The following is a 10554-nucleotide window of genomic DNA, read 5'->3' as shown; positions in this document are numbered from 1 at the left end:
TAGTGGTCGGTGATTCGAAGGCGCCCTCTCGGTCGCTCAGTCCCCGCCTCCCGGGCTGGGGTGGAGGGGGGCAGCGTGGAAGGGCGGGATAGTTCCCATGGCGACCAGTGAAGCGGTGACGTAATGCGTCTCTCCAGCCCTGTGCAGTGGCTGGCGGGATCACATGTCACATGACCGGAAGGAGCCTTTATCCTCTCTGTGTGGGCCCCCCTCGGCGTGGGGTCATGACCCTAACCCGGGCACCCTGAGCTCTCCGGGGTCGTGACCTTGAGGGCGGGGGGGGGGGCAGCCATGCTGGCTCCCATGGGGCTTCCTTGGTGGGCGGGGCCTGCAAACCCCACCCCTCTATCCATGCAGGCTATCAGCTCCTGGGTGGGACACGCCCTCAGCCGGCCCCCTGCGGCGACCTCCACACATCACTTCCCCACCCCGTGCCTCAGTTTCCCCGTTTGCGCAATGGGGTGATGGGACCGACCTCCGGTAATTGTGATCTGCCGAGCAGGGCAGTAGGTAACACCTCTTCCTCCTAAGCCCTCGTTTCATGCCCCTTAGATGGCCTTAAATCTAGGGTGACCATATTTCCCAGTGGGAAGATGGGACACAGTGCAGGGCTGGCCCAAGCCCCTACACAAGGCTGGGGTCACCGCTCACCCAACCCCGACCTCCCCACTTGCTCAAGCCCTGCCCCCGCGTGGGGCCGGCATTACCACTCCCCCCCCCCCCATGTTCCTCCACACCACACCCCACTTTTCTGACAAAAGTCAGTCTTTATCCCATTTGTTTTCGCCAACTGATTAAGTCACCACGAGAAAATGGGACAAATGCCCACTTTTGCCAAAAAACTTGGGACGGCCAGGACATGGCTTAAAAAAGGGACTGTCCATGCCAAAACATGACGCATGGTCTGCTAAAATCTGAGGGCGAGTGTGCGTAAAACCCCGACTATGTGCTAACCCCAGTCCTAGGACCTGCTGCAGTTTGGCCCAAGATGGGGAGTGTTAGGGCCTGCAGCTGTGATGCACCAGCATCGAATGCTGCCAGGGGAGAGAGACACCCAATGAGAGGGCAGCTCGGGAGGTTGAGCGGCTTGGCCTCTGGCAGGGAGGAGGCAGTTGGAAGGTGGTTAAAAAAGAAGGAGGTAAAAAGAACTGTGCATGTTTGAAGATCTGTCTCCCTCACCTGGAAACCCAACTCATACCTGGCTTAGGCCAGGCTAGGGATGCTTGCCTACGCATGAATCATAGAATCATAGAATATCAGGGTTGGAAGGGACCCCTGAAGGTCATCTAGTCCAACCCCCTGCGCGAAGCAGGACCAATTCCCAGTTAAATCATCCCAGCCAGGGCTTTGTCAAGCCTGACCTTAAAAACCTCTAAGGAAGGAGATTCTACCACCTCCCTAGCTAACGCATTCCAGTGTTTCACCACCCTCTTAGTGAAAAAGTTTTTCCTAATATCCAATCTAAACCTCCCCCACTGCAACTTGAGACCATTACTCCTCGTTCTGTCATCTGCTACCATTGAGAACAGTCTAGAGCCATCCTCTTTGGAACCCCCTTTCAGGTAGTTGAAAGCAGCTATCAAATCCCCCCTCATTCTTCTCTTCTGCAGGCTAAACAATCCCAGCTCCCTCAGCCTCTCCTCATAACTCATGCGTTCCAGTCCCCTAATCATTTTTGTTGCCTTTCGCTGGACTCTCTCCAATTTATCCACATCCTTCTTGAAGTGTGGGGCCCAAAACTGGACACAGTACTCCAGATGAGGCCTCACCAATGTCGAATAGAGGGGAATGATCACGTCCCTCGATCTGCTCGCTATGCCCCTACTTATACATCCCAAAATGCCATTGGCCTTCTTGGCAACAAGGGCACACTGCTGACTCATATCCAGCTTCTCGTCCACTGTCACCCCTAGGTCCTTTTCCGCAGAACTGCTGCCTAGCCATTCGGTCCCTAGTCTGTAGCTGTGCATTGGGTTCTTTCGTCCTAAGTGCAGGACCCTGCACTTATCCTTATTGAACCTCATCAGATTTCTTTTGGCCCAATCCTCCAATTTGTCTAGGTCCTTCTGTATCCTATCCCTCCCCTCCAGCGTATCCACCACTCCTCCCAGTTTAGTATCATCCGCAAATTTGCTGAGAGTGCAATCCACACCATCCTCCAGATCATTTATGAAGATATTGAACAAACTGATGTTTGTTCAATACTGAACATGCTCTGATCACAGCAGGTGCAGGGTGGTGAGAGATCAAGCCACACCATAGTTGAACACCTGGGAAGAACAAACTCCCACACAACGTTCCTCAAAGGAGGTTGCCATTGTTTGCAGTAGCCAAGAGCTCATCCTGCCCACCGTTGGGCTCCATGTGCAAAATGCAGCACAGCCCTGCTATTGACAGCGTGAAGCGAAAGAGAAAGCAGGGCAAGGCAGAGGCTGAGCCAAAGTCATTTTTGTGTTTGTCCAGCAGATGCAAATCCTGGTGGTACAAATATTTACTCCTTTAAGGGAGTCCTGAGAGTGGGGGAGGGAGAAGCAGGACTCCTGGTTTCTATCAATGGCTCTAGGTAGGATGTGAGGTATAATGGGTTAAAGTGGGGCAGGGAATCAGGATTCTTGGGTTCAGTTACCTACTTTACAGCTGTTCATATGCAGTAAGGGTTCCACTCCCAGTGCTGCCCCCCAACCTGCTGTGGATAGGGTTACAAGCTGTCCAGTTTTCAACCAGAACACCTAGGTGAAAAGGGACCCTGGTGGCTCTCATCAGCACTGCTGACAGGGCTGTAAAAGTCTGGTTAGCGGCACAGCCGGAGCCTACACCCCCCCACACACACACTCCAAACCACTCAGCCCCAGTATGGAGCCCCCTTCTGCACCCCAAACCCCTCATCCCTGGCCCCACCCCAGAGCCTGCACTCCCAGCCAGAGCCTGCACCCCCTCCCACACTCTGAACCCCTCAGCCACAGCCCAGAGACCCCTCCTGCACCACAAACCCCTCATCCCTGGCCCCACCCAAAGCCCACACCCCCAGCCGAAGCCCTCAACCCCCATGTGCCCCAACCCCCTGCCCCATTCTAGATCCCTCTCCTGCATCCCTCATTTCTAGCCCCACCTGGAGCCCCCCACACCACACCACACCACACCCCAACCCATTACCCCAGAGCCACCTCCTGCACCCCAAACTCCTCATTCCCAGCCTCACCCAGAGCCCTCACCCACCTCCTGCACCCAAATCTCCTGCTCCAGCCTGATGACAGGAAGGGAGAGAGCAAACAACCCATGGAGGGAGGGGGGATAAAGCAATCAGGGGCGGGGCCTCAGAGAAGGGGCAGGGCCGGCATGATGTTCAATTTTGTGGGATTAGAAAGATGACAACCCTAGTGGTGGGGCTTTGGGCCAAGCCCTGAGCTACTTCTCTCCCTGAAATCCAGAGGGGGTGAGAGGCTTAGAACAGGAGTTAGGGGGAAGCCCCAGCCCCCCCTTTTCTGTGCATGCAGGTGGCATGCTGAGGGGTTGGTGGGAGAGAGCTCTATGACTCAGCGGGGCCAGCAAAGCAAAAGCAAAAGTAAGAGTCTGCAACTACAACACTCCAGCAGAGGAGGTGAGAGGTGGGGCTGGGGGATCAGCTGGGGGATCCCCAAGGGGGGAGGAGGAAATGTTCTGTCTGCCCCGGGGACCCAGGCCCATGTCTCCCGTCTCCCTCCCCCCCTCCCGCCCAGGGTCAATGCCATGAGGCTGCTGAGAGGGATGGGGCACTCTGTCTCCCTTAGGAGCCTGACAACTGGGCAGTGCTGCCTCTGTGGCTGTGTACCCCCTGGCCTCCCCTCTGTGGGCCCAGTTGGGATCTGCAGGGGCTTCCTTGGTCTCTGGGGGACTCGGCTTCGTGGGAGGGGCTGCTGATTGGAGACTCGGTGTAGTTCTCCAATATAATAAGGGGGGGGGGTGCTGTAGCTCCCATTGCAAACTGGTGGGACTGCAGCAGGCCAAGGTATTGAGGCTAGTCGAGTGGGCTGGGGTTCCTCTCCCAGCTCTGCCACTGACCTGCTGGGCAAGTCCAGAGCCTCAGTTTTCCCATCCGTAGACTGGGGATGACACCCCTATACACACACCCCAATGCTGGGGTGCTCTAGAGCTGGGGCCAGCTGTTGCCAACACTGATGCGCCCCCCGCCCCGCCCGTAGCGATTCTCTGACCCCGGGGGTAGCATCCCCTTTAAGATCCTTGCTCTTCCTTCCAGCACCAGTGCCCCTCCAACCAATGGCACCCAGATGCCCCCCGGTATCCCAAATCCCAGGCTCAGTCTGCCCCGAGCCCTGGCCTGGCTTCCCATCAGGTCCCATCTCTGCCCTGACTTCCGCCCCCTCATCCTGCCTTAGGGCCTGATCAAGATGGCAGAGAAGCCCAAGCGCCCACATCTGGGATTGGCTCAGTACCCCCTGCTGCTCACACTGGAGCCCGAGGGGCATGGCCTGGGCGGGCAGGTCCTGGAGTTGGCTGGTCCAGAGGAGGTCCATGTCCACCAGAAAGACGGCATCCTGATCTGCGACAGCTTCCTGCTGGGGCAGTGTCTGGAGCGGGAGCGCTGCCCGCGCCACCACACCCCCAACCCCTTCCACTGGCAGATGCGGCGCCAGGCAGATGGGGTGTGGCTGAGCATTGGCACGTCGGCCCAGCAGCACCTGGAGAACCTCTACTGCAGCACCAGCCACCACAGCGTGGAGCTCGTGGACAAGTACGTGGCTGATTGGACGTGGCCCAGCAGGGGGTGCCGTGGGGAGCGGGGCGGGAGCGCTGGCTGTGGGGGGAGCTCCCGGGTGCTCCAGTCCCAGCCCCCTACCAGGAGAATCATAGAATATCAGGGTTGGAAGGGACCTCAGGAGGTCATCTAGTCCAACCCCCTGCTCAAAAGCAGGACCCATCCCCAGTTAAATCATCCCAGCCAGGGCTTTGTCAAGCCTGACCTTAAAAACTTCTAAGGAAGGAGATTCCACCACCTCCCTAGGTAACGCATTCCAGAGCATTGGCTGAGGACAGAGGGAGAGAGGGAGGCATCGCCCAGCTACTCACTGCCAGCATGGGGGGGGGGGGGGCGTTGCCTGTGGTTCCTGCCCCTTGGTGACTTATCCGCTGCCCCCCGCTTCCAGGGCCGGCTTATCCTGGACCCTCAACCTGAACTCCATGGACCTGAAGCCCACCCAGCTTTATGACCGCGTCCGGCGCCTCTCCAACAGCGGCGACCCCAGCCGCAGCCCCTACTTCCCCGCGGAGTGGCAGGTGTACTGGGAGGAGTGGGGCGAGTGGCTCATGTACGAGGAGGTGAGGGAAGGGGGGTGATCCCAGGAGAGCAGCGGGTGTGGGGGATGCAGGGGAGAGAAATGGAAGGCTAGGCCTGGATGGTCCGGGGTGAAGAGCAGTGTGGCTGGGGGGACCTGGGGTGCCTGAGGAGGGGCAGAGGTTGCTGGGAGAGGGGCTGTGTGGCTGGGGGTGACATAGCTGAGGAGGGGGAGGGGTGGCCAGGGGAGCAGCATGGCTGGGAAGGGGAAGGGGCTGTGTGGCTGGAGGTGTGGCCTGGGTGGGTGGGTGGGTGGGGGATGGGCATGGTTGGGTGGGCTGTGTGGCTGGGGTAGCTGAGGAGGGTTGTGGCACTGCCTGGCTGGGGAAGGGGCTGTGTGGCTGGGGTAGCTGAGGGGTGGCCAGGGGAGCAGCATGGTTGGGAAGGGGGAGGGGCTGTGTGGCTGGAGGTGTGGCCTGGCTGGGTGGGTAGGGGAGGGGCATGGTTGGGGGGGCTGTGTGGCTGGGGTATCGGAGGAGGGTTGTAGCACTGCATGGCTGGGGGAGTGGCGTGGTTTGGGGAGGGGCTGCGTGGCTGGGGGAGTGGCGTGGTTTGGGGAGGGGCTGCGTGGCTGGGGGAGTGGCGTGGTTTGGGGAGGGGCTGCGTGGCTGGGGGAGTGGCGTAGCTAAGGGAGGTGGTGGGGCTGCGTGGCTGGGGAGCATCGTGGCCGGGAGTGGGTGCGTGGCTGGGAGGAATGTGGCTGAGGGGCGTCCCGTGATGGCGTCTCTCTGTGCCCAGCCGGTGCGATGGGAGCTGCTGGCGGCCTTCGAGAAGGGGATGTGGAACCACGCCTTTGAGCTGCGTGGCCAGCTGTACAATGTGGACCTGAAGAAAATGACCCAGCGCAATGTGCGTACGGGCTTCACCCGGCGCGTCCTGCGCCGCCCAATCTTCCGCCCATCCTGGCGCCTGGCGCCCCACCTGCGGTGAGTGCTCTGGCCAGGTGCCATCCCTGCCCCTGGGCACCCAAGAGGCTCCCGCCACTAGCCATGCCCTTGTGTGTCTTCTCTTGGCAGGACAGGTCCAGGCGCCACCCTCTCTTCCCCCAGCGCCATCCCTGGGGAGGACCCCCAGGGCGCCTACTGGGGCCCATACCCTGCGTACTGGGTCCCCAAGGCCCCAGTGGGCACCATGTACACGCTTGCAGAAGTGGCACCAGCAGAGAGGGCCTATGAGACCACATGCACGCTGTTCCACAAAACTCTGGCAGAGGACAAGGCTCTGGTGCTGGCCGTCTACCGGGTCCGGAATGACCACCTGTGGCAGAAATACTGTGGGTAAGTAGGGCAGACATGGGGCTGGGCTGGGCATGGGGGGCTGCTAGTGGGTTCGGGACTTTCCCTTGGTGCCCTCGTATCTGGCTGCTGCCCCAGGGCTGCGATGGCGGCTGGAACTGTAGCGCAAGTGCACTAATCCTGGGGCGTGGTTCCCCCTGGGCTGGGAATGGGAATCGCCCAAAGGCTGGTGTTTTGTGGTCTTGGTCCCCATGCTCTGGGTCGTGGATGCGGCTGGGCTGGAGCCACGAACCCACCTGGGGCACCCTGCCCGTCCCTAGCCAGCTGGCGATCCCGGCTTCTTACTGTGGTGACTCCTGGCTGCTCTTGGTGCCTGACCCATCATATCCAAGCCTGGGGCAATGCACCAAGGGAGCGGGTGGGTGGGGCTCCAGATTGTCAGTGACCCCCTCCCCCCCAATCTGTCCCGCCCTCCAGCCAGAAGAAGTTCATGGCCCAGATCCGTCCCTGTGCGTCACGGTGCTTCCTGGAGAGACACCTCTTCCACGGCACCATGGCCAGCAAAGTGCAGCCTATCTGCGAGATGAACTTTGACCCCCGGGTGTCAGGGGAGAACGGTGAGGCTTACGGGCAGGGCAGCTACTTCGCCACCGACGCCTCCTACTCCCACACTTACGCCAAGCTGGGCGAGGACAGCCTGTGCCACATGTTCCTGGCCAAGGTGCTGGTGGGGCGTTGGGCGCGGGGCAAGCCCAGGTTCCGGCGCCCCCCACCAGCACACGACGGCCGCCTGTACGACTCCTGCACGGACTGCGCTAAGAAGCCACAGATCTTCGTCATCTTTGACAGCTGCCAGTGCTACCCCTACTTCCTGATCCGCTACAAGCTGCTCTCCGAGCCCGTGGCCGTGGACTCGTGATGGGGACTACTGGGGGTCAGAGGTCAGGTTGACAACTTTGTACTTCAAAAATAAGGGACGGTTTTCTTAGCCCCACCCCTCCTCCTGAGATCATTATTATTATTTAACAATACTAAGAAGGACTCACCTACATTCACCAGGGGGATTTCTGCTGCTTTTAGCAGCACTCAGTGACTCCCAGTCTTGCCGTACAGAGATGGAAAAAATAAGGGATGGCCCTTATAATAAGGGACTGTCGGCAACCCTAGTCACAGGTGAAGAGGGCAGCTTGCTCCCAGGGGGTGGGAGTGTGTGGAAGACCCTGAGTCCCTCACCCCACCCTTGGCACTGACTGGAATAGAGCTTGGTGCTGCCACCCTGGGCCCTGGCGCCCCAGGTTGGAGGGAGGAGTCAGGGCCGTGCGGGGTCAATCACATTGTCTTTCTGCTCTCAGCGGGCAGTTGGCGCCATGGGCCTGACACAGGCCTGCCGTCAGATCCTGCTGCCCAGAATGGCTCGGCCTGCTCCCCCGGCACCAGGGACGGGGAGAAAGTCACTGAGGAGCCATTGTCCAGGGTCACTCCTGACCTGCACCCACCCCCCCAGGCCCTGCAAACTCCCCGACTCCATGTGCCCCATGGCCGTGGGCACCGGGGTGCTTGCGAGCCTTCCCTCTGGAGAAACATGGGGTTTACCCCAAGATTTATCCCAGCAGTGCACTGCCCACAGTCTGGGAGAGGGGGGTTGTGTGATGTTGGGGGGGGATCTGTCACAGACTCCAGTCATCAGCCCCCCATTGCCCCCCGTTGCTGCTGGGCTGAGGAGGTCCAATCCATGGGCTGATGTCAGGCTGGTACCTCCTGTGAAGCTGGCCCAGCTCCCACCCTCTCAGCCATCTCCCCCCACAGCCCTGCCTCTGCCAGATTCCTGGTGGGAAGTAAGCACCGCTGCGGCCACATCTCTGGGGTCCTCTGCTGTCAGGGGGATGGGCCTAGGTCCAAGTCGTCCCTCTACCCCCAAGCCCAGGCAGCTGGGGTGTTGCTGCTTCCTGCCTAAGCCCTGCAGCAAAGTCCCCTCTCCTTCCCCGCCCCCATCCCCACAGCCCAGATCATTCCCTGCCCCCTGAGCGACAGGTGCTGGTCCCCCTGGTCCTGGTGTGTCAAGGGAAGAGTTTTGGGCTGCATCACTGGGGTCAGGAGGGGCGGCACGGCTGGGGGAATCCCCTTTCCCAGCACTGCCTCTGTTTCCTGAGCATCAGTCAGGGAGGTTGCCATAGGGATGCAGGGGGCCCTGTGTGAGGGCGATGGAGGGCCCAGAGGAGGAAGCAGGGAGCTGTGGGTTTGACACCAGCTGTCCCAGGTGGTGGGGCTGGAGCTGCCGGGGTCTAGGGCCTGGCTCGCTCACAGAGAGACTTCCCACAGCCCCCAAACCACCCTGCAATTGTCGCTAACCAGGCTCCCACCCCCAGCTGGCAGCCTTGTGGGGGGGCAAACAGCCCCAGAGACTGAGCCCTGCGGGGTGGCAGGGACCCTCAGGTGTCAGCTCTGCCCCAATGTCCCCCTTGTTACCAGCTTTGCCCGTTACTTTCGGGTATGCTCATTTATTAGGGTTACTCTTCGGCGGGAGGGGGGGGTTTATACTTCTATCAATGTGCTGCTTGTGTCACTTGTGTTCTCATATGGAGCTCTGCTTCTCCCTGCTGCAAGTCCCTCCCAATGGAGCTACCCTGCAGGACCTAGGTTCCCCAGGGCTGGGTCCCTCCAGCCCCAGAATCAGACGAACACACACACACAGTAAGAGAGAACATCTGAGAGGACCGGGTTAATCAGCACACCCAAGCTGACCCCTTATATGTCCCTGGGCTCAGTGGGCTGGGTCAAGCAGTATTTCCAAGCTGTCACCCACATATGGCCTTGGACTCAGCAGGTTGGGTTAAACAGCACCTCCAGGCTGCCACCCTCCTATGCCATGGGCACTGGATCAGAGTGCGCCTGAGCAGATGGGGTCAAGCAACACTTTCAGTCTGCCACCCTCATATGCCCCGGGTTCAGCACGTCTCTAGCCCCACTTTCATGTTACACTTGTTCTGCTAGTAACCCACTTGATGAGCAAACCCCACGGGATTTTTGGGCATTGTAGGGATCTTTTAGCTTAGGTACGAGGAGCGTGGCTGCAGAGCAAATGAGGAAACCAAAAAACACTCATGAGCTGGGGGGGGAGAGAGAGAGAGAAGCAACCAGCTTCATCATGAAATTTATTTATTGCCAGGTAGTAACCAAAGAGGAGCCAAACAAACAAAGCAGTTATAATATTAAATCTAACTTAAATTTAATTATAAAAGTCAGGTTTACAAACCTATAACTGATCACAGGGTCAGAAGGCTATACCGAGAGAGAGCTGGGTTCTCACCACTCCGTGACGTTCGAACCAGTCGGGGTTCCCAGGTGGTGGTGGTAGCTGAGGGTCCAGAGTTCTGGAGACAGGCAGAGCCCCCAGCACGATCAGTCAGGAGAAGACGAAGCCCCAGTGGAACTGATGCAGATTTTGGATCCAGGCATCAGAGGACTTACTTGAGCATGGATTCACCAAGGGAAGGTCATGCCTGACTAATCTAATTGCCTTCTATGATGAGATTACTGGTTCTGTGGATGAAGGGAAAGCAGTGGATGTATTGTTTCTTGACTTTAGCAAAGCTTTTGACATGGTCTCCCACAGTATTCTTGTCAGCAAGTTAAGGAAGTATGGGCTGGATGAATGCACTATAAGGTGGGTAGAAAGCTGGCTAGATTGTCGGGCTCAACGGGTAGTGATCAACGGCTCCATGTCTAGTTGGCAGCCGGTATCAAGTGGAGTGCCCCAAGGGTCGGTCCTGGGGCCGGTTTTGTTCAATATCTTCATAAATGATCTGGAGGATGGTGTGGATTGCACTCTCAGCAAATTTGCGGATGATACTATACTGGGAGGAGTGGTAGATACGCTGGAGGGGAGGGATAGGATACAGAAGGACCTAGACAAATTGGAGGATTGGGCCAAAAGAAATCTGATGAGGTTCAATAAGGATAAGTGCAGGGTCCTGCACTTAGGATGGAAGA

The 10554-nt window shown here is 58.7% G+C and overlaps 1 protein-coding gene across 2 annotated transcripts; it reads left to right on the top strand.

Annotated features, from left to right (window-relative positions):
• The first annotated feature begins 3344 nt into the window (after positions 1 to 3344).
• Positions 3345 to 7781, top strand: LOC140900656 (protein mono-ADP-ribosyltransferase TIPARP-like). 2 transcript variants are annotated; one of them, XM_073318251.1, is made up of 6 exons: positions 3345 to 3598; positions 4374 to 4729; positions 5142 to 5313; positions 6068 to 6255; positions 6346 to 6606; positions 7042 to 7781. In XM_073318251.1, the coding sequence occupies exons 2-6, from the start codon at positions 4386 to 4388 to the stop codon at positions 7481 to 7483; spliced, it is 1407 nt and encodes a 468-aa protein (XP_073174352.1). In that variant the 5' UTR covers positions 3345 to 3598; positions 4374 to 4385; the 3' UTR covers positions 7484 to 7781. The 2 variants fall into 2 exon arrangements, with proteins under 2 accessions (XP_073174352.1, XP_073174353.1); XM_073318252.1 differs by having other exon boundaries at positions 4235 to 4729.
• Positions 7782 to 10554: the final 2773 nt, after the last annotated feature.

This window comes from Lepidochelys kempii, chromosome 20, assembly GCF_965140265.1.
Source record: "Lepidochelys kempii isolate rLepKem1 chromosome 20, rLepKem1.hap2, whole genome shotgun sequence".
Lineage (NCBI taxonomy): Eukaryota > Metazoa > Chordata > Testudines > Cheloniidae > Lepidochelys > Lepidochelys kempii.
Note: the sequence above shows the minus strand (reverse complement) of the source record. Positions and strands in the feature narration are given on the sequence as shown.

Coding starts and splice junctions, on each gene's coding strand:
- LOC140900656 (XM_073318251.1), top strand. CDS start 4,386: ATGGCAGAGAAGCCCAAGCGCCCACATCTGGGATTGGCTCAGTACCCC. Junction 4,730..5,141: donor AGCGTGGAGCTCGTGGACAA/GTACGTGGCTGA, acceptor CCCCGCTTCCAG/GGCCGGCTTATCCTGGACCC. Junction 6,256..6,345: donor CGCCTGGCGCCCCACCTGCG/GTGAGTGCTCTG, acceptor TTCTCTTGGCAG/GACAGGTCCAGGCGCCACCC.